This window comes from Phyllostomus discolor, chromosome 12 (assembly GCF_004126475.2).
Source record: "Phyllostomus discolor isolate MPI-MPIP mPhyDis1 chromosome 12, mPhyDis1.pri.v3, whole genome shotgun sequence".
In the NCBI taxonomy this organism is placed as follows: domain Eukaryota; kingdom Metazoa; phylum Chordata; class Mammalia; order Chiroptera; family Phyllostomidae; genus Phyllostomus; species Phyllostomus discolor.
The window spans coordinates 28954780-28977789 of record NC_040914.2 but is presented as its reverse complement, the minus strand read 5'-3'; the positions used below and the strand labels follow the sequence as shown (position 1 = coordinate 28977789).

The following is a 23010-nucleotide window of genomic DNA, read 5'->3' as shown; positions in this document are numbered from 1 at the left end:
CAAAAAACTGAAACATAAAAACACTTCTAAACTCGTTCAGAGGCCAGCAATATCATGATACCAAAGCCAAAGCACTACAGGAAAACAAAGCTACAGGCCAATATCCCTCATGAACACTGATGCAAAAATCCTCAACTATGCAGCAGCAAACTGAAGCCTGTAGCATAAAGAGTCTCCCCAAATCCATGGCCAGTGTTTCCTGAAGGTCTCCTGGCTGCAGGGTCTTCTGTTTGCCCCCATCTTGGCTCCTACCTGGATAAGTGCTTTGGGACAGATCCTTCTTCGCCACCTGCAGCTCCTGCCCATGTTCTAGCTGGTGGATCAGCTCATGTCTGGGAACATGATACCCTGTTCACGGAGAAAAATGAGGACATAAGGATTTTTGTGAAAAGAAATAAAATCTCTCAGTCTAGTCTGGGCCTTGAGGATGTGGACAAGACCTCAGAATGAAGCCGCTCCCATCCACACAAACAAAAAATGACGTGTGACCTGGAATCAAAGATAGGTCATACTGACATGGAGTTTTTAATCCTAATACTAAGTCAAAAACTTAGTATGTAAAGAGTTAAAGGATTGTGACAGGGAACTTAAATGCATTATATTGTTCCAAAAGTAAAATGAATTTATGGAGTAATTTAAGCAACTGACATTTAAAATATTGGCTTTCTTCTTTCAAAAAATAAAAGAGTTATTTATTTTCAGAGAGAAAGGAAGAGAGGGAGAGAACAGGGAGGAAAACAGTGATCAGCTGCCTCTTGCATGTGTCCCAACTGTGCACCAGACCCGCAACCCAGGCATGTGCCCTGACTGGAATTGAACCAGTGACCTTTTACTTTGCTGGATGATGCTCAACCAACTAAGCCACACCTGTAAGGGCTTGACTCTTTATCCATAACAAGGTATATGCAGGGGGAGGGGGTAGGTGGAGGTGGAAGAGGGTATGGGGGGATAAATGGTAATGGAAAAAAAATACAATGAAAAAATAAGCAAAAACAAAAAAAAGAAAATAAAACAAAATATGTGTTTTCACCGATCTAGGTCTTTTTTAGACCCTAAGTTTTATATGATTCTGCTATAGACCAGAGGCAAAATAAGGATTCTCTCAGGATTTCCTCATAGCATCCCCAGAAATATGTACTGTAATCAGCACTGTTTTATAGATAAAGAACCCAGGACTCCACCAGATGATATGATTTGCCAAAGAGACGAGAAGTGGTGAATGGTGGAACCAATACGGAAACCCAGGTCTAGCCTTCTTTCTCTGCTGTCTGTGTTGTGTTACCACAAAGCTAGAGGACTCCGCTGCAGAAGGTGCTGAGTCCAGACATGAGGACGATGAGAATCCCAATAAGTGTACAACACTAGTGACAGCAGCAGGGTCTTCAACTGCTAACTTGCATATAAGCTGCTCACACCAGGCACTGCTCTGAGCCTTTTCGGTAAGTCACCCATTTAGCCTTGCCACACTCCTAAGGAGTGGATACATTACCCCATTTTACCAACGAGCACATTAAGGCACACACAAATTCAGTAACTTGCCCAATGAATGCCACAGTTTTTAAGCAGCAGAATTAGACGGAATACCAGGGCTCTGGCTCCAGACACTTGTCTTCCCAACACTATGCACTAAGGAAGAAACAGGAAACACCCTTGTGTGGGGCAGCAGCCTGAAACCAAGTGGTGGTGAGGCAGGGACTGAGCAAGGAGATTCATCCCTAGGGAACAGGGGCTGGGGGAGCAGAAGACTCAGTGACGGGAGACTTCAGCAACTCATGAACTACCAAAATATAATAAAATCAGGAATCCAACTAAGCGACAGTACAGAAATTTACAGAAACACCGAATACCATCTTCAGCATTTCACAAAAAAGGATTACTACAAAAAGTAATACAGAGGACAGCTTCAAAAACTAAAGATGTGTGCTTTGCATGGGGTAAGTTCAGCTATATGAAGGACTCACTGCAGCCGCCAAGTCTTCTTGACTTTGCCGAGGCCTGGGGCACTCTGAGAATTAAGTGGCTGGGGCAGGAAGTACCGGGAACAGGCCTGACCTGCAGCCAGTGCTCCAAGGACATGAGCAAGCTGTGACTGTTATTAACCACTTTTCTTAAAAGTGGCCTTTTTCTTTTTCTTACATTGCTTTAAAAAGGGACTCCTGTATCACACTGGTAAATGGGAAACAGAGTCACGTTCCCTGATGGCAAGCCAACCTATAAGTACAGCAGTGAAATCAGCAATGCAGGCTCTCTCTTTGAAAAAGGAAAATTAGAACAGGTGGGAGGTGGGGAACAAGATTCAGCTCTGAACCCAGACTTTCTCTCAACAACCATCAGGAGGCAGGAAAGAGATAAAATGAAGGAGCAACTTCCGTAGGGTGTCTCTATGCCCCTGAGGAAGTGCCCATGCACCCTTGAAACGGCACAACTGACACCCAGGTCCAGGCAACTGTTCTTCCGGGAGGTGGGGAGGGAGTGTGCGTCCTGCGCATGATAAGGATGCTTAGCAGCACTGCAGGGCTCCACCAACTCGTTGGGTGAAGCAACCTCATTCCAGTTGTGACCATAAATGGCTGCAGACACTGCCAAGTTCCCCTGGGGAACAATATTGTCCTCGATGAGAACCACTGGCTTAGAAATATAAACAGGGTGATAGAGAAAGCAAGTGTGACAGGACAGGTAACAGCTGGTGAGGAGGATGTGAATGGGCCAACATGGAACAATCTTATAAGAGGCTAAACTTCCCAAGACACTCTCCAGGCAGGCAGAATAGCAGTGCAGAGCCGGGGGCGGGGGTGGCGGAGGGTGGGGATGGGCAGGCGCAGATATGTGCTTGGGGAGCAGTAAAGAGCCTGCTTAACTGGAGGACAGTAAGTGAAGGTGAGTGATGAGGTCGGCAGGGACAGATGCTGGCCTTTTAATTTTTAAAATTTTGTTATAAAATGCCTAAATATATCAAACACTTCCTCATTTTCTTTAATCTCTTCTCATGGACACAAATCATACTTCCAGTGCTGTAAAAACAGGCATGCCTTGGATTCTCAGCCCTCCTTTCTCTTGGGCTGAGTGGTCCTGAGATTATCTTCAAGCACAAGACCACATAAACTGGTGTTTCTCAACCCTGGCACTCTTGACAAGGGGCCATAGAGAGCGGGGACTGAGGTGGCCAAGCCTGTCACAAACTCCCTAAGCAGAAAAGCTATTCTGAATAGCATGACACGAGCAGACCCAGAGAGAGAAGCCAGGACAAGAGACCCAAGAGCCTGGGCAGAATCCAGTGGTTCCCAGTTCCTGCACCAGTCCCGCATGGGCCTGACTGGATATCCTGCCTTTGGGTCCCGCACAACACCACCTTTCCTTCCACCACTTTCTGGAATCAAAAGGGACATTATGTTTCTTGCCCAAGAGACACATGGAAACCAGGCAACAAAAGGTGAGTTTAGGAAATGACTGAGACTGTGGGGAGGAGGAAAGAGGGCTCCTGAAACCTTCCTGACCACTGGGTCTGGAGCCAGAGGGTGGAATAAGGAAGTGGCAGGTGACCCCCACATGGCAGAGCTGGGGAGGACTCACCCAGAGACACTAGGAGCCTGCAGGTCTCCAGCATCACCTCCTGGTACAGAGTCCTCTGGGCTGGGTCCAGCTGCCCCCACTCCTCCTGAGTGAAGGTTACGGCCACATCATCAAAGGTCACAGACAACTGGAAAGTCAAACAGAGGAAGCTGAGTTAGCCTGGGGCTGCTGGATGGAAACAGCGATCGTCTCTGCATCATAGTAAAGGTGCAGACATCAAGGCCCAGAGCTGCAAGCACCTCCTGAGGGCTGAGCTCTGTGCTGGGTTCAGGGGGAGGTGGGCAATGCTTTGAACATAATACAACAGTGTAGGAGAAAAACTTCCTACGCAGAAGCCATGGTAAGGGAGACAAGACAATGAAAATGGCATGTGGACTGTGAGATGCAGACAGTAAGAAGGGCTCAGGACGTCAGAAGAATGAGAAAATAATGACAATAATAATAATATCAGTAATGGTAATAACAGATGTGCCTGAGTCTCATTGGTCCTGCTAGGTGCCTGCCCCACGCTGAGGGCTTCACATTGTGTCTTTTCTTTACCCCCCAATTACAGTTGACATGCAATTTTATTTTATATTAGTTGCATCATATCTTAAAGTGACTAAAAGTTCCCAGCTCTTTTTTTATCTGTAGTGAATAAATTTATTGCTAAGACTTCATAAAAGGGAAAACCAAAGATTCCAAACCCACACGACAAGTCCCCAGCTCTCAAGTCATCATTCTCACCATTGACTCCTGACCAAACACACTGCATACGGAGTTTGCCTTGTTCATGTTACTCCCACCACCACATTCTACACATTCTCCTCCATGTGAAATGCCCTGCAGATACAGGATCACAGCCCTGTGATGACCAGACCCCCTCATCAAGCACAATTAATTCAGCCGCTCCACTCTCAAACCCACAGCCTTACTACTGCAGATCTATCATTTAAGTGCTCCCAGATCAGGGGTGTATAAGGAAGATAACTGGTAGTGGGAAAAAAATACAACAGAACTATTAAAACAAAAACAAGAAATAAATATATATAAATACTTCCAGACAATGGCTCATGGTTTTGCACCTCTGCCTTCAGTGCTTACCTCTCTGTGCTTTCTAGCTTCCTCCTGCCCCCTATCAGTTTTGACTTAATATTTCAATTAAACTCTTGGCAATTCCTAATAAATGAACTGGTCTGTACACAGGGATCCTGCAACGGTACTCATTTCTGGTGCTGGATGAACTGACATCGCTGAATACATTTTGGACGGGTAGACAAGAAGAGAAAAACCAAACAGAACCTCCACACTGACTACCAGATGATCTAGGTTTAAATAATATGAAGTCTCTGACATGCAATCACATAGCATCCTGTATGATTGGTTAGGATGCATATATAACTCTCTTTGGTTAGTCTTAAGTTGGAAGTAGGTAAAAAAAAATTAGAAAAAGGCGTTGTTATCAATCAAGTCCTGACCACCTGGGGCTGACAGTTAACGAAGTCACTCTTTAAAGATGGAGATCTGGCTTCCTGCGTTGTTCACTGCATGTAAGAGCCTAGTTTCCTGGGCATGTGGCTGCAGGTTGTGGGTCAAAGTTCTGTTTTCCTGTCTTGTCTGTCTACTGTCCATTCGTATATTCAGCCTCTCGCGCTCTAAGACTGCAGATTAAAGTGACAAGCCCGCTCCACTTTAAATAAACGACAAGAACAAAGAGGAATTCGATGGCCGACTTGACCTCCACCCTTCCCCAGGAGCCCTCTCCGAACCGGCAGAGAAGCTACAATGTCCAAACCACGGTCCACTCACCTGCGCCGGATCCACGCACGCCGCCGCCATCACGGGACCCTGAGCAGCGAGAGGGGCCCGGAGAGGCGATGACCGAGGCGGGTCCTGCGGGCTCACGCGACCGTCTCCTTTTCCCTGCCTTCGGGGTGACCTCGGCTGACTGTCGCACTCCCTATCCACGGCTCGGCTCACGGCTCGTCCAAAACGGCGGAGGTGCGTCGCAGCCTCCCGCAGCCTCCCTTCTGATCGTTCTCAAAGCGCCCCACTAGGATAGACCGCAAGCAGCGACCGCCTCCCCACAGCTGGCGTGGACGGAATGGTCGCTCGCAAATGACGACGTAAGCACCACGCCCAGAAGGACCGCCCCATAGGGGAAATAGGGACTATCACTAGTCTAGCGGCCAACCGAGCGCACACTCTGTGCACCGTTTTCTGGGTGATGTAGTTTTTCTTTACATGCCACCAGCAGGGGGCGGGAGTTGGAGCTGGAACGGGTGTCTGGTGTTTAGGACTTTCCCCACCCACCCTGGCTGGGCAACTCGGTTTAGACTGTCGTCCAGGTAGTCTGAGGTTGCGTTTCGTGAGGACACACACAAGAATCAACCAACGCTCTGGCCCATGACACTCAGTTGGTTAGGCGTTGTCCCGCAGGGAGAAGGATTGCAAGTTTGAATCCCTGTCAGGACATTACCTAGGTTGCTGGTTCCATCCCTGCCCCGCGCGTAGGGAAGGCAACCAAATGATATTTCTCTCCCTGCCTTTCTCCCCTCTTTCCTCTGTCTCTAAAAGTAAATAAATAAATCTCGAAATTTTTTTTTAAATTAACCAATGATGGAGGCTTGACTTGGGGTCTCCATCTATACATTGTTATAGATTATGTGTTGTAGAACTGTTCACCTGAAACCTGTACAATTTGGATAGCCAGGGTCACCCCAATAAATTCAATAAAGAAAAAAAAAGAATCAACCAATGAATGCATAAATAAATGAAACAACAAATCATCTCTCTCTTTCTGTCTCTAAAATCAATAAATATCATGGACATGGACAACAGTGTGGTGATTTCTGGGGAGAGGGGGAGTATAAGGGGACTAAATGGTAATGGAAAAATTTTAAGAAAAATAAAGATATAAAATATAAAATTTATAAAAGGAGGTTATGGAGAAATGTGACTTAATTAGCACTCAAAACCTGTTATCTATCACCAGCGATAATAATTTGCCTATACTGAGACATAATTCTCCTTTTCATATGAGGGTGACCCTTACTGTTAAATTAAATGATATTGGGCTATGATAGGAGACAGAATGTCTGAAATCATTGGTGAGGAAAGCTATGTAGCTATTGGGGAGCTTAGAAATCCCTACAGTAAAGTGTGGCACATACATCATCTGATAGTCAATATGGAGGCTGTAGTTGGTTTTTCCATCCTAATCAACTGTTCAAAATGTGCCCAGTGATGTAAATTTATCTAGCATCAGAAATGAGTAATATTGCAGGATCCCTAACTATAGACCTGCTAATTTTTAGGAATTACCAAGTGTTTAATTGAAATATTAAGTCAAGAAAACTGGTAAGAGAGGATGACGCTACAAAGCGCAGAGGTAAGCACTCAAGGTGGAGGTGAAAAATCTGGAGCTAATATCTGGGAGCATTTAAATGATAGATCTGCAACAGTAGAGCTGCGCATCTGAGAGTGGAGTGGCTGAATTGTTTGTTTAATGAGGGGTCTGGTCATCACAGGGCTGTCTTCTGTACCTGCTGGATATTCCACATGGCAGAGAATGCGTACAGTGTGGTGATGGAAGTAATATTACCAAGGCAAACACCATATGCAGTGTATTTAGTCAGGAGACACAGTGATTAAGACGTCTGCAATGAACAGAATGTAGATTTGATCTCCCAGCTGAGGAGTCTAGATGTTTACTCTGGTGATATCACCTTATTGTGGATAAAGAGAACAGCTGCTACATGACACTGTTAGAGAGGAATATGGAAAGTTTGGAAAAACACTCCCTCAATTGCTGCAAGAGGAGGGTGTGGTTTCTGAAGAGAGGATGTTACATTTATTATCATTAGGGGTATTCTGAAGCAATTAGAAAATGATACACCCGGGAGGTGCTAGTGAATTCATTTGAGAACTGGGTAGCACTGATGTGCAGCGAGACATTTTATTGCGAAGATGGTAGCATGTTGTATGTCAGTATGAAAAGCGAACCTGTATTGACTAGTCCTGAAAATGTGGGGGTTAGTTGAATCTAGGAGTCACTGTTATAAGTGGTAAGTTATATATCACTAAAGTGTTTACCTGTAGAAAGCAGTCGCTAATTTTTTTTTATTAAAAAGATTTGTACTTATTTTTAGAGAAGGGAGGGAGAAAGGGAAACATCAATGTGTGGTTGCTTCTTGCATACTCCACACTGGGGACCTGGCCTGCAACCCAGGCATGTGTCCTGACTGGAAATCAAACTGGTGACCCTTGGGCACTCAATCCACTGAGCTACACCAGCCAGGGCAACAGTCACTAATTTTCAAGGACAGTGGCTAATTTACTATGTCTGGGGGTCAGGTGGGGCATCATTTTGACCCCCTTACTTATGCAACCATAAAGACCTGGTGCAAAATGATTAACCTTTTATTAACATGTTATATTTTAAAAAAGAAGAAACTGAAGGCAGATGAGATAGCGGGGTCAGGAGAACTCGAACAAACACACAGGAACAGGGGAGGACAGAGCTCAGGAAGCCATCTGAGCAGATGGAGGCATCACCCTCCGAGAGTGGGCCCGCACCCAGGGATGCTGCAGGATCTGGGCCAATGGCAGCCGCTCCGAAGGCTGGTATCTGAGAAGCTTGCTGATCAAGTCTTGGGCTCCCAAAGGTATTGATGAAGGAATCCTGAAGTCAACCTGATGAGGCCAGAAAAGAAACAGAAGTATGGTTAATTTTTTTGGTCCACGTTCTATCTGTTCTAAGTTCCTGCAACACACTGGATCTAAAGAGACAAGCTTGGCGTGTGTCCCAGACTGTGCACACCCAATAGCCACCAATGACTGGTTTCCCTGTGGATGATCACAGTGTGGCCATCTCACCTTGAGGATGCGTCTGTAGGTCTCAGAATAGGAGGTGCTCTCAAAAGGTGGATTTCCCACCAGTAACTCATAGCAGAGCACCCCAATGCACCACAGATCCACCTTCTCACTGTATGTTTTCTGCTCAATCATTTCTGGGGGCAAGTAGTCCAGAGTCCCGCACACTGTCTTTCTCCTAGAAGAGGACAAGGAAGAGAGCGCTGCCCAGAGGCCCAGAACAAAGGAAACCTTCCTCTCTTGGCTCCCAGTGAGATGGGAGACCCTAGGAAGTCCCTTCCCCAGCATGGGAGTTTGGAAACAAGTTTTAATATGGACTAAGATTCAGGAAAGGCAAGTACTGGGCCCTGCCAGTACTTCCATATTTTGGAATTACTCATAAAATCTTTTAAAAAAAGGAAGGAAAGAAAGAAAGAAGGAAAAAGAGAAAAAGAGGAAAGGGAAGGGAAGGGAAGGGAAGGGTAGGGAAGGGAAGGGAAGGGAAGGGAAGGGAAGGGAAGGAAAGGAAAGGAAAGGAAAGGAAAGGAAACGGGCTGACAGCTGGGGTGGCGGAGGAATTGAGCAAAAAGTGAAAAAGAGAAAGAACTCATGAACACAGACAAGAGTATGGTGATTGTTGGGGGGAGGTGGTTGGATGGAGGTGGAGAGGGGATAAATGGGAAAAATTTAAATAAAATAAAAACAAAAAATAAAGATTTGGAACAAACTGCTAGTGCATTGAGAGAGATCAAAAGTGAATTATGGTTTATTCATTCAGTAAACTTCCTGAAATTATGGAGCAATGGTTAGTTATTTATGTGGAAACTTACTGGTATAGTTATATGTCAACAGAGATTTCTTTTTTAAAGATATGGTTAAACCACATTCTTTGTCTCCAAATACATAATATACACATTTGAAAAAGGCAGTAGAGCTATGTGCCACTTAATGATAGGGAGAGATGTATCTGAGAAATGCATCATTAGGTGATGGCATCATCGTGGGAACATAATGGAGGCACTTACACACACCTAGATAGTCTAGCCTACTACAAACATGGGCTGCATGATATAGCCTATTGCTCCTAGGCTATGAGCCTGTACAGCATCTTCATATACTGAATACTGTAGGCAATTGTAACACAATGGTATTTGTGCATCCATAGAAAAGGTACAGTAGAAATACAGTATAAAAGATAAAATGGTGCACTCTATGGGACACTTACCATGAATGGAGTTGGTAGGACTGTAAGTTGCTCTGGGTGAATCAGTGAGTCACTGGTGAGGGAATGTGAAAGCCTAGGATATTACTGTACACGAACATTGATTTTATAAATACTTTATGCTTAGAGGACCACTCACCAGTCAGCCAACCTTCTATTGTTCCCCTGATATTTTAAAAAAGGAAAAAGAATTGCCTTTTGTCTGCCATAATTCTGCTGATGTGTGAGTAGGGCGATGCCCAGCTCCCTATCAAATGTACTTTGTCTTTTTAATGAGGAACCTGGTCCTTCTATGAATGACCTGCCCTAATCTGTATGTTTGGATTGAGAACTTGAAAATGTAGAGTAGGCTTAATTATTATCATATGGATGTCACCTCTGTGACTCTGAAGTAAAAAGTAAAATTATATTGTAGCCTACATTAAAATACTGTACACTTAGGCTACATTAAATTTATTTTTAAAAAATTTTTATTCAATAGTAAATTAATCTGAGGTTACTGTAACTTTTTTACCTTATAAACTTAAAAAAAATGGTCTCCCTCACCCAAGGACATTTTTTCATTGCTTTCAGAGAGAAGAAGGGAGAGGGAGATGGGGCACTGAGGGGTGGGGGGAGAGGGAGAGAGAGATAGAAATCAGTGTGAGAAAAAAATGATTGGTTGCCTTCTCATATGTGCCCCAAATGGGGATCAAACACACAACCTGGGTATATGCCCTGACCAGGAATGGAACCCACAACCCTCTGGTCTACGGGACAACACTCCAACCAGCTGAGCCACAATGACCAGGGCTTTACTTTATTATTTTTTAAAACTTTTTGACTCTCTTGTAATAACTTAGCTTAAAACACAAACACATTGTATAGCTGCACAAAAATATTTTCTTTCTTTATATCTTCACTCTATACTTTTTTTTCTATTTAAAGTTTTTCTCTTTTTTAAAATTTTTTGTTAAAAACCAAGAGACAAGCCCTGGCTGGTGTAGCTCAGTGGATTGAGTGTGGGCTACGAAGCAAAGGGTCACTGGTTGATTCCCAGTCAGGGCGCATGTCTGGGTTGTGGGCCAGGTCCCCAGTAGGGGGTATGCAAGAGGCAACCACACATTGATGTTTCTCGCCCTCTCTTTCTCCTTCCCTTCCCCTCTCTCTAAATATAAAAGAAATAAAATCTTAAAAAAAAACAATTAAGAGACACACACACATCAGCCTAGGCCTAGACAGGGCCGGGATCAGCACTGTCACTGTCTTCCACCGCCACATCTTGTCACACCACAAGGTCTTCAGTTGCAATAACACAAATGGAACTGTCACCTCTTGTGATAACAATGCCCTCTTCTGAAATACTCCCTGAAGGACCTGCCATGGTTCTTATTACTATCATGATTGAAAAGAGTGACCTCTGCCAAGGTCACTCTTTTCAGAAATACATTGCACTGTGGTTTACTTGTCCCCCCCCTTTTTTTTTCATCATAGATTTGCTTTTAAGCAGATAATGCATCATGAATGTTCTATTGGGATCTGTTTTCAAACTTTTTAAGGAGCTTATTGAGGTGTACAAAAGCATCTGCTCAGTACTTCTCTATAAATTTTCTTGAGGGTTCTTCTTCTACAGTTTCCTTTTCTCTTGCCTTTTCTTCAGCTATGCATTCCTCTTCCAGTTCCAACAACTCCTCATTAGTCAGTTCCTCAGGAACCATGTCCACAAGCTCCTCAATATGGTCCTCATCCACACCCAGTTTAAAGTTGTTTGCCATCTCAATCACAGCCCTACTGATTTTTGCAAACTCCTCATGTTGGCAAATCCTTTCAAGTCCTGGACAAGCCTCTTGAGTGTCTGCTTCCAGATGCTGCTTATACACTCCTTGGTGACATCATCCCAAGCCCAAGCAAGGTTCTTGTTGCAGTTATAGATGTTGTAATCCTTCCAGAATTGCAGCAGTATAGTATAACAATTACACAACCCAGTAACACAGTCATTTACAGTACTATCATTATCAATCATGATATACTACATATAATTGTATGTATGATACTTTTATACAACTGGCAATGCAGTGGGTTTGTTTACATCAGCATCACCATGAACATGTGAGTATGTCAGCGATATCATGTCATTAGGCAATAGGAATTTTTAGCTCCATTATAATCTTATGGGACCCCCATTGTATATGCAGTCCATCACTGACCAAAGAAAACATTGTAATGTGGTGCATGCCTGCATTCAAACACAAACCCAAGTATGTATCTGGGTCTTACATGCAAAATGTATTAAACTGGACCATCCCTTCAAAAAAGTTACTTATTTTAGAAAGAGGGAGAAAGAGTGGGACAGAAACGTCAATGCAAAAGAGAAACATTGATTGGTTGTTTCTCACATGCACCCTGATGAAGGATTGAACCTGCAACCCAGGCACATGCCATTACCAGGAATTGAATGGTAACCTTTTGCTTTGAGCCAACCAAATGAGCCATACTAGTCAGGGCATTCCTAACTAGTACCCAGGTCCCACCCCCCAACCACCTTGACTTACCTCAGTGAGGGGGTGTGCACAGACCACCCAAAGTCTGCGATCTTCACTTCACCCCTGAACCCCAGCAGCAGGTTCTCTGGCTTAATATCCCTGTGAATCACCTTATTCTCGTGGCAGTAGGTCAGGGCATCTGCCAACTCCTCCATTATCTGTGTGAGCAAAGAAAAAGAAGTCTGGTCCTGACAGGTGGCTAAGTGGATTGGGCGTTGTCTTGCAAGCCAAAAGGTAGCAGGTTTGATTCCTGGTCAGGGCACACGCCTGGATTGTGGGTCAGGTCCCGCTTTCGAGAATGCGAGAGGCAACCAATCACTGTTTCTCTCCCTCTCTTTCTCCATACCTTCCCTTCTCAAAATAAATAAATAAAATCTTTAAAAACTATTTTTAACAAAAGAAGGAAAGAAAAAGAGTCTGGCCCTGGCTGGTGTAGCTCAGTAGATTGAGCATGGGCTGTGAACCAAAGGGTTGCAGGCCAGGTCACCAGTAGGGGGTGCATGAGAGGCAACCACACATTGATGTTTCTCTCCCTCTTCCTCCCTCCCATCCCCTCTAAAAAAATAAATACAATCTTTAAAAAAAGTCTCTTGTTTCCTACTTCTAAGCCAGGTTCCACTCACTAATACAGCAAACTCCCTTATAGCCAGCCTACCAGTGTTTCACCACATAAGGTAGTGAGTTAGATTCTGTTGCTTACAACCAAAAAATCTAAACTTATACACACAACTTGTTCATATTCTGGGATAATTTGGATATCCAAATGTGAAACTGTAGGCTACATGTCATTATGCAAAATTTATAGAATACAATTCAGCAGTAAATAAAAAACCAAAATCTGGACATTCATGACAGCCACAAGCAGTGACCCTCCGTTCACCAGCCCAAAGTAAATTCATGGACCCCAAAGCCCCCATGACCCCCACCTCACCGTGGCTGTACGGCGCTCATCTAAAGTGTGGCTCTTTTGAAGTTCCTTGTAGAGCTCACCCCTTGGAGCGTATTCCAGAATCAGGTACACACGACGTGCATCATGGAAGTAGTTATATAGGCGTAGGATATTGGGGTGTCTGGAGGAGAGACGCCGAAAGAGTCAGACTTCTCCCTGAGGCCAAACTCATGATGCTGTCACAAGTGATTGGTCACACAAGAAGCAAAATGTACTGGGCCCTGAATAATAGCCTGATCTGGGAGAGCATGAGGGGAGAACAGGGAATGGGCATTAGGTGCATGACACACGGAGCCAATATATGGTGTAATTGTAATGAATTGCTGAGAAAAAATCTTCCAGGTGAAAGCAAGGGCCTATTTGGGGATAGTTTGGGGGGAAAAGCTGGGTTCAGATGTCAGAGATAATAGGGGACACAGAATGCCCTGGCCGGGTAGCTCAGTTGGTTAGAGAGTCCCCCAGATATACCAAGATTACAGGTTTGGTCAGGGCACATACAAGAATCGACCAATTAATGCATAAATAAGTGGAACAACAAATCGATGTTTCTCTCTCTCCAATCAATTAAAACATTAAAAAGACAAAAGAAGTGCTCTGGCCAGGTGGCTCAGTTGGTTAGACAGAGTGTTATCAATGCCAAAAGGTTGCCAGTTCAATCCCTGGTTGGGCCACATATGGGAGGCAGTGGATAGATGTTTCTCTCTCCCTTCCTGTTTCTAAAACTAGTGAACATATCCTTGGTTGAGGATTTAAAAGAGAGAGAGGGGAAAAAAGCAACCAATGAATGCACAAATACGCGTAACAACAAATCGTCGTTTCTCTCTCTCAAAAAAAAAATCAATTAAAAAAAAAGACGACACAGAAGAACAAGGGTAAGAACCAGAGTGGAACTATCATGCCTAAACATTCCTTACTGTAGATGTGCCTGAATTTCGATTTCTCTGCGCAGCTGGTGTTCCATTCCCTCCTTCTCGAGCTGGGACTTGAAGAGGACTTTCAGAGCCACAATGAAATGGCTTTCCTTGAGCCGAGCCAGGTACACATTCCCAAATTTTCCCTTGCCCAGAGGACGCCCGATGTCAAAATCATCAATGGTGAGGCTCCGGCTAACAGGAGTGGAAACAAAAGCCTCAGTTTGGGAGTTCAGCGGACCTCGAGGGCTCGCCATCCTCTTCCATGCACCCTCCCTCAGCCCCTTTCGCTTCTCCAGGGCCCTGCCAGGGGTTTGAGCAGCAGCTCTCAGTCCCATGAGTCAACACTTCAGAGGCACACTCAGTTTTCATCCCTCCGTCCCACTTTCCTTCCTCTTGCAGATACAAAGCCAAAGGCACTCACGCGGCGGGCACGCTGGGCAGCGTTGGACACTGTGCAGCTGCTGAAAGAGAGAGCTGTCAACGCTTCCTTTACTGCGCACCCCACCCCCCCACAACCGACCACGGGCAGTTCCTTTCAACCCTTTTTCTGGTCCTGGTTCTTCTCCCTATCACCTGCGGGCTGAGCATCGCCCAACTTCACCATAGGCTGTGGGACACTCATGAGAAGAAACGATGGCGCGATGATGCCCCCTCGAGCCCTGCGGAGCAGGGTGTGAAGGTCCGGCTGATCTCGAAAAGGGACCACAGGAGGGAACACAAAACACTGGTTGAGACTCTTCCAGTCCCAATACGCGTCGTCGGAACGCGGCCAGTAGGCCCTTGGGCGACTCACCGACGGCTCGGGAAATGGCGAGGCGATGCTGGACTGGAGGCCTTTTACTGTTCGCACCCAGGTACCATTGGCTAAGACGGTAGTTTCTGACCGGTTTCCATTGGTTGAAATTTCTGAGGCCAGTCTGTGAGAACGCTGAGCCAATGAGACGGCAGTAGGGAAACCGGAAATAGGCGGGACCTGGGAGGCTGCCGGAAGAGCTGAAATCTAAAAAACGAACTAGCGGAAGAAACACCAGAATAGGTGCAAGAAACTACCCTGAGTCGCAAGTCGCTCAGTCTGTTAGTGTCGTCCCTCCCTGTTCTCCAAGGTTGCGGGTTGGATCCTGGGTCAAGGCACATATAAGGATCAGCCAACTAAATGCATCAATAAGTGGGGTAACACACTCCTGGCTAGTGTGGCTCAGTGGATTGAGTGCGGCCTGTAAACCAAAGTGTCGAAGGTTCGATTCCCAGTCAGGACATATGCCCCCCTTGCGGGCAGGTCCCAGGTGCCCAGTAGGGGGCGCGTGAGAGGCAACCACACTTCGATGTTTCTCTCTCTTTCTCTCTCCTTTATAACTAAAACAAATGGATGTTCCTCCAAGGCCACACAGCACAGGCTTCAGTATGTATATATTGTAAATGCGTGAAGTGGGTGGACACATTCAGGAACTAAGTGACAGGACTCACGTGTGAGTGAATATAAAGCAACTCCAGGAAGTTGCTGGTTTTGCTGGAGTTAGAAAGCTCCCAAACCACTTGTGCTCCCAAATGCTTAAAGGTCATGTCAAGTTCAAGCTGTTCCCCAGGACCCCATCAAGCATAGTGAGCTTCCCCAAATTCGGGCTTGTCCCCCATATCCTGTGCTCTTGAACTCGCCAAGCCCACCTGCACACCTATTTATTTTATTTTTGCATATTACAGAAGTTCCAACATTTGAATTCCTTTAGAGAGGGAACAGATAAATTGTTGGGGTAATAGACTTTACTTTTTACAAATGGATGTATTTTTAAATTTTATTACTTATTACTTTTAGAGATAGGAAAAGAGAAACATCCATTCATTGTTCCACTTATTTATGCATTCATTGCCTGCTTATTGTATGTGCCTTGAACGGGGATCAAACCTGCAACCTTTGTGTATTGGGACAATGTTCTAACAAACTAAGCTACCTGGCCAGGGTGGAGAAATAGTAAAAAAAATCCAACCCAGAAAATCTTGCCACAAAATTAGTAGAGAAGTGAAAGAGTTTATTATTGGATAAGCATTAAACCAGAATGTGATGTGCATCAGATATTCGCTAACATTGAAAACACAGGATCTCACCTTTTCATTGAGTCAAGCAGACAAAACCTATTACATTTTCAAAATAATTAGTCCTGAAGTAAGAAAATGTGGCAGCAACATGTTACACAGAGCTCACCCAAAATTTACCTAGTAATTGGAGGACTACCTGCCCTTACATTGATTTTCTATAAACAAACTTCTCATTCTTTAGAACATAATGTAGTTTTGCAACTTGCGAGGAGCAAGGTGCCCACTGAAGTTAGGCTCCTTCCTTTTCATAAGATTTCATTTCAGACATTGTTCCTAGGTCTTTGAGAATGACATTTCTGGGTTGGGAAGAGTTCTGGGGTGTTTAAGGAAAAGCAAGGCTAGTGTGGCTAAAGCTTCATCTGTAGGGGTCAGAGTGGTACAAGATAAGTTAGATAAATGGAGACAATTTTGTAGAACCTTGTCCATTTTAAAGAGGTTGTTACCTGCAATGTGTTCTAAATGTACCTGGGATCTGCTTAATCAGGTAAGACATGCAGCCTTGGAAGTGACAAAGGAAGTTTATGTTCACAAATCTCTGTGGAGCAGGAGTCAGGGCTTGCCATCCAGGGCCAGGTGGGGGAAGCACCTGGGTGGTTCATGGGGCAGAAGCCCCAAGGAGAAAACATGGCCCAACCCCTTTGTTGTGTTTTCTGCAGGAAAGAGAAGGCAGGGCAGGTAAACACCTTAGGATTGGCTAGTTTGAAAAGTATTGTAGAATGTAGAACTTCAGAGCATAGGAAGTGTTGCTTGCCTGATACCTTGCCCTGGAGTTTTTTAGGACACTGAAAATATGACTCCTTGAGTTCAAGAACCAGAGGGAGGTAATTAGTTTGCATAAGAAGGGTGAGGTTCAGTGCAGGTTGTTGGATGTGTGTAAGAACTGGCTAGCTCTGGGAGGGGTAGTATCTCCCCAGTTGATGAGGTCCCAAATGCCAAGACAAGATTACAGAAAATAAAAAAAAAGTTATTAGTGTGAAATAAGTAGCCACTGTGCAGTTCTGAGCTGAACAGTACAGGTAATTTGATTTGTGCATTAAAGAGTTAGTCTGGGTGCTGCATAGAAATGAGAAAATTAGAGTATAGGAGCAGCAAGAGAGGAGGAAGATCCATTTGGAAGTTCTCACTACTTTCCAGATGGTGAGGATGACTTAAACCAATGCAGTGAGAGGGGAGGTGATTTACCACACAGAAATGACAGTTAATTGAAGAACACACCGAGTAATCAAATTAGTACAAAAATATGGATACAGACATAATAGCTTTATAGGATGAACCGGTTGTTTCTTTAAATCTCTCCATTCCTCATACTGCCTCCTTCAAATGTGAGGCATATTCCTGATAATACCCTGGTATATTTGTTACAGAATGCTTCTTTACATGGAGATAACTGAGCAAATATGATTGTTGCACTGTAACAGAGCTTAGGCTAAGGGCCAGGGGGTTGAACTGTACAAGAAAGTGTTAACAGGCCTCAGTTGCTCAAATGGTACACTCTCCAAAATAAAACTGGCTTTGACCAACTCCACGAAGACCACCTGCATCCTTGAAATATTGTGCCTGTAAGAGTGATCTTTATGCCTGAATCTATATACCCCACTGTATCAGTTTGATCATGTCATTTATGCTAACAATGTGACTCATGGTGAATGGTGGAGTTTGTATCTTTGTCTGCTCTGGATACTGGAGACAGTGTCCATGGTCAGTCCTTTTAAGATTTTATTTTTAGAGAGAGGGGAAGGGAAGGAGAAAGAGAGAGAGAAACATCAGTGTGTGGTTGCCTGTCGTGCACCCCCTACTGGGGACCTGGCCCACAATCCAGGCATGTGCCCTGACTGGGAATCAAACCATTGAAACTTTAATTTGCAGGCTGGCACTCAATCCACTGAGCCACAACAGCCAGGGCCATGGTCGGTCTTTTACAGTCTTTTAAGTATTGCATGCCTCAATTTAAAAGTTTGTGGCCCTAGCAGGGCAGCTCAGTTTGTTATAGCATCATCCATGACAATGGATGACAATGTTGCAGGTTCAATCCTCAGTCAGGGCACATACAAGAAGCAAGCAATGAATGCAAAAGTGGGACAAATCAATGTTTCTCTCTTCTAAAATCAATTTTTTAACAATTTAAAAAGGAAATGGAGGCTTCAAGAGAGGGTCCCAGAAAAGAGGTACCCGAGGGTTGAGAAACGGAGGTAACCATGCCAAGTCAGGGATTTTTATCCTCCGTAAGTAAACATACCATGTAGTGCTGAGGGGAGACTGAGTGGATCAGAATCAGGAACGAGAGCCATTCTATGAATCCAAGTCATGTGGAGACTGAGGTACCTATGAAATACTCAAGTGGGAACAGTAAGACAATCAAATTCAGGTCTAGAGCTCCAAGAAGTCAGGAGTGAAGAAATAAATTTCCATTTGTTCAAAGTAAAGATAACTGAAGATAAGAATGCAGATAGGGCCTGTGGAGGGACCACATAGTGAGATTAAAGGGCTGGGAGTCTTTAGAAATTTCAAAACTGAATGGGTGGCTAGAGGTGAATGAGTCATCAAGGAAGGGTAAACATGAGAAGGGAGAGAAATGAAGACAGTAATGTCACAGAACCAAGGTAGAAATGTGTATTTCAATGAAGTAGTCAATGGGATCAGGTTCAGTTTCGAGCACAAGACCAAGGGCTTAAAATGTATAAACTTAGGAGTCACTGTTGTGCCTTGCCAGGGTGGAAGGTGGCATTGCAGCAAGGAGGTTCATGAGGGAGGGAGATTTGGAAAATAGAGAGGGAGAGTAAGAGGAAATGGTGAAGTGGAAATACCACAGAGTCCCAAGGGCTCCTTAAAAGGCTGGGAGCGGGGAGGGAAGGGAGAAAGAGCAAGTGGCACTTGAACAAGCTGAGATATAGAGAAGGTCACAGTGGCGATGTCATCCGACACTCAGGCCAGTGTGATGACAAGTCAGTAAGGGTGAGGGACAAAGGAACATGCAGATGAGAAATAGGCTCGCAAGTAGCCAAGATGACAAATAAGGTAAGTCAGGGTTCAAGGAGACAGAGTGAGAAGGGAGCACTTCAAGTGCATGAGGACTTGTACCTGAAAAGAGGGACATGGAATGAACGAGAAAGAGCTGCAGTAGTAAGTAGTAATGCTGAAGACAACAGCTACCACTCTGATGAGAATGTTATCTACACACACATAAAAAATTACATTACATATAAAGTGGGGCAAAAGGTTTACAGGTGTACATGAAAGTTTATTCTATTATTTTCCATACAACTGTTAACTTCCTTTTGCTCCACCCTGTATATTAGGTATATACATGTTTATACAGCACATATATATGGTCCTAATGTTGTGCATACAACACACACGTACACATAGGTATGTGTATCAATATTAGGATGCGGCAAAGTCCTTTCTCACCAATTTCCTCTGTACTTTGTCATCACTAAATTAAATAATGGCCAGTCTGGAAGTTCTATGGTCACTTAGTATACTATTTTTTTGGTCACAATGGTTCTGTGCATATATAAGCCTACATACACCTCCAAGTTATTCTTATATAAGGAGTGGCTTGGGGTGCCCAAGCTCTCTGTGTAAACACTGTTGTTGTTTATTTTTTTAAAAGATTGTATTTATTGTTAGAGGAAGGAAGAAAGAGGGAGAGGAACATCAATGTGTGGTTGCCTCTCACTCGCTCTGCACTGGGTGGGGAACCTGGCCTGCAACCCAGGCATATGACCTAACTGGGAATCGAACCAGTGACCCTTTGTTTCGCAGTCTGGTGCTCAATGCATTGAGCTACACCAGCCAGGGCAACACCATATTTTATACCCAACACCTGCTACCCTAGAATTTGGTATGCACTAAAAGAGTGCCTCCTAAAATCCCAGGGCAATGAGTCTCTAATGAGCTTCCCTAGTAGACATTTCAATCTGTTGTAACTCCTTAGTGGAGCTTCAACTAAGCACAACCTTCTGTGACTTCTGAGACAGGACTATTGAAAACTGTCTCTGGGTTCCTGTGGACCTCAGTCCTTGTGCCTTTTCCCTTGGCTGGCTTTGCTTTGATTCCTTTTGCTGTAATAAATCATAGCATTCTTCCTAGCAAATCATCAAACCTAGGGTAGTCTTGAGAACTTCCAACACAATCATTCATTGTGACTTAAAATCTTCCTAAAATCTTACAGGAGTAAATAAATAAAATCTTAATTAGATCTGTCCGTAAAAGTCCATGTAGACTCTCTTGGAGGACAACATGCCATGTACTGTACCGACTATACACACAGTTATTTGTAAGCACTCTGGGAGGGACCCAACATGAGAATAAAAATGCACTGCTATGTGTGGCCATTCAAAGACACAATATTGTCTGCTGAGGAAAATGAAAAGGTAACATGAACAAAATGAGACAGCGGCTGGATGCAGGATGATGAAAGAAAAATGGCTGAATATATATCATGCAAGCATTAATCAAAATACACAGACCTGCCTATATTAATACTAGATACAGCATGCTTCAAAGGCAAGGAAACGAACAGAAGTAAAATGAGGCATTACATAATGGTAAGAGGGTCATTACACCAGGATGACATAGTGATCCTGAATGTGTACGCAATGAACAACAGAACTCTGAAATACGTGAAGTTAAAACTGATAGAACTTAAAGGAGGAGAGACAATTCCACAATTATACTGCAGGACTTCAATACCCCTCTTCCAGTGATTGACAGAAATACTACAACCACCCCCCCCCCACCCGCAGAAAAAAAATCGGCAAGAATATTGAAAATCTGAATGATACTTCCAAATGGATTGGGCAGGCATTTATGGAAACCCCATCCAATGTCTGCCGAACAAACATTCTTTTCAAGCACCATACAGAACATCCAAGAAGGTAAGCCATATCCTGGGTCATAAAAAAACAATAAAAAAAACCCTCAACTAATTTAAACAGTGAGGCCAAATGGGAAACAAACTAGAAATCAGAAACAAAAGCAGAGTATAAAATGCCCCCAACACTGGGAAATAAAACATTATACTTCTAAATAATCAATGGATCACAGAGAAGTCTCTAAAGGAATCAAGAAATATTTAGAACTGAATAAGCTGTTATAAACATATGAAACCTTATGGAATGAAGCTAGATCAGTGCTGTGAGGGAAATTTATAGCACAGGTGACTCCTAAACAATGCAGGTTTGAGATGTATGGGTTCACTCACATGCAGATATCTACCTTGTTCAAGAGCCAACTGTACTTTCGATCTGCAGTTGGGAATTGGTGTATGTGGATGGCTGACTAAGTTATATGCTGATTTTCAACTGTGTAGGGGGAAGAGGGGGGAGTCGATGTCCCTGAGCCCCACATCATTCAAGGAACACCGTACTTAATGCTTACAATAGGAAAGAAAAACACTTCAAATCAATAATCTCAACACCTCAAAAAATACAAATAGCAAAATACAACTAAAGCAAAATAGAATAAAGATCAGGAGAAAAATTAGTGAAATTAAAAACAGAGTAAGAACAGGGGAAAACCAACGCTATAAAGTTCTCGTTCTTCAACTGACCAATAAAATTGATAAATGTCTAAGACAACACATTTCCAAAATGAGGAATAAAATGAGATATCTAAGTACAGATCCTCCTGACATTAAAAAGATAATAAAAGATTACTTCAGCCCTGATCAGCATGGCTGAGTGGGTTAGGCATTGTCCTGTAAAGTGAAAGGTCACTGGTTTGATTCCCTGTCAGGGCACACGTCTCAGCTGGGGGACAGGTTCCTGGTTGGGAATGTATGAGAGGTAACTGACAGATGTGTCTCTCACACATCTGTTTGTTTCCCTTTCTTTCTTCCTCCCCTTCTCTGAAAATAAATAAACCTTAAAAAAATTACTTCAAATAGGGCTGCAAACAAAATAGAAAATTTAGATGAAATGTAACAATTCATTGAAAAGGACAAACTATCCAATATCCAACATGAAATATATATTCCCAATACTTCCATACTTACCAAAACCAGACAGTGAGTTAAACCCTGCCCCCCAAAACTATCATCATCATTTAGTCAAGAAATTAGTAGAAAACTTCAATAAAATATAATAAAATGGAATGCTTTAATATGGTATATTAATGTGCTATATAAAAAGAATTATACTCCACAACCAAGTGAGGTTTATTGCAAGAATGCAAGGCTGGTTCAATATTCAAAACTCACTGCAATACTATAATATCAATAGGCTAAAGAAAAAAATCAGATCATCAACCATTGATGAAAATAAACCATTTGACAGAATCCAATACTTATTCATAATTACAAAAAAAAAATTTCAGCAAATTAAGAATAGAGGGGAACTTTCTAAACTTGGTAAGAAAACTATGAAAACGACTTACAACTATTATCATACTTAATGATGAAAAAACTGAACGTTCCCCCCTAGTATCAGGAACCAGTCAAGAATGTCCCTTTTTACTATATTACTATTCAACTTCACACTGGAAGTCCTAGCTAGTGCAATAAGACAAGAAAAGGAAACAATAGGTATATAAATTGGAAAGGAAGAAATAAAACTGTATTTGCAGCTGACATTTCTAGGTAGAAAATCCCAAAGGTTCTATCCAAAGAAATGGCTAATAATAAGTGAGTTCAGCAAGGTTGCAGGATACCAAAACACCCCAAAAACAATTACACTTCTGTGTACTACCAAAGACCATGTGGACAATAAAAATTTAAAATCAATGACACTTACTATCACTCAAAAACAAAAGCCTAGATATCCTAACAGAAAATTTCAGAACTTGGATATTGAAGATTATAAAATGCTAACAAAATAAATCGAGGATGACTTAAATAAATGTAGTTATATCATGTACTTGTTCATGATGCCAATTCTCAAACTGACCTACAGTGTGAAATAAATTTCT

General features: G+C 43.3%; 2 protein-coding genes across 3 annotated transcripts in view; both read right to left on the bottom strand.

The window, feature by feature from the left end:
• LOC114510878 overlaps window positions 1–23010 on the bottom strand; it is a 47293-nt gene that overhangs the window by 7203 nt on the left and 17080 nt on the right. The window contains exons 5-15 of the mRNA XM_036013540.1: window positions 14607–14938; window positions 14011–14202; window positions 13079–13217; window positions 12157–12305; window positions 11201–11392; window positions 8428–8602; window positions 8107–8244; window positions 6235–6241; window positions 5359–5588; window positions 3571–3697; window positions 253–348 (exon numbers count right to left, since the gene is read on the bottom strand). Coding sequence (XP_035869433.1) covers window positions 253–348; window positions 3571–3697; window positions 5359–5588; window positions 6235–6241; window positions 8107–8244; window positions 8428–8602; window positions 11201–11392; window positions 12157–12305; window positions 13079–13217; window positions 14011–14202; window positions 14607–14938 — 1777 coding nt within the window. The remainder of the gene's footprint in view (window positions 1–252; window positions 349–3570; window positions 3698–5358; window positions 5589–6234; window positions 6242–8106; window positions 8245–8427; window positions 8603–11200; window positions 11393–12156; window positions 12306–13078; window positions 13218–14010; window positions 14203–14606; window positions 14939–23010) is intronic.
• Window positions 7956–14982, bottom strand: AURKC (aurora kinase C). 2 transcript variants are annotated; one of them, XM_036013483.1, is made up of 7 exons: window positions 14584–14982; window positions 14432–14471; window positions 14011–14202; window positions 13079–13217; window positions 12157–12305; window positions 8428–8602; window positions 7956–8244 (listed from the first exon to the last, which is right to left on the bottom strand). In XM_036013483.1, the coding sequence occupies exons 1-7, from the start codon at window positions 14630–14632 to the stop codon at window positions 8074–8076; spliced, it is 915 nt and encodes a 304-aa protein (XP_035869376.1). In that variant the 5' UTR covers window positions 14633–14982; the 3' UTR covers window positions 7956–8073. The 2 variants fall into 2 exon arrangements, with proteins under 2 accessions (XP_035869376.1, XP_035869375.1); XM_036013482.1 differs by having other exon boundaries at window positions 14432–14468; window positions 14584–14841.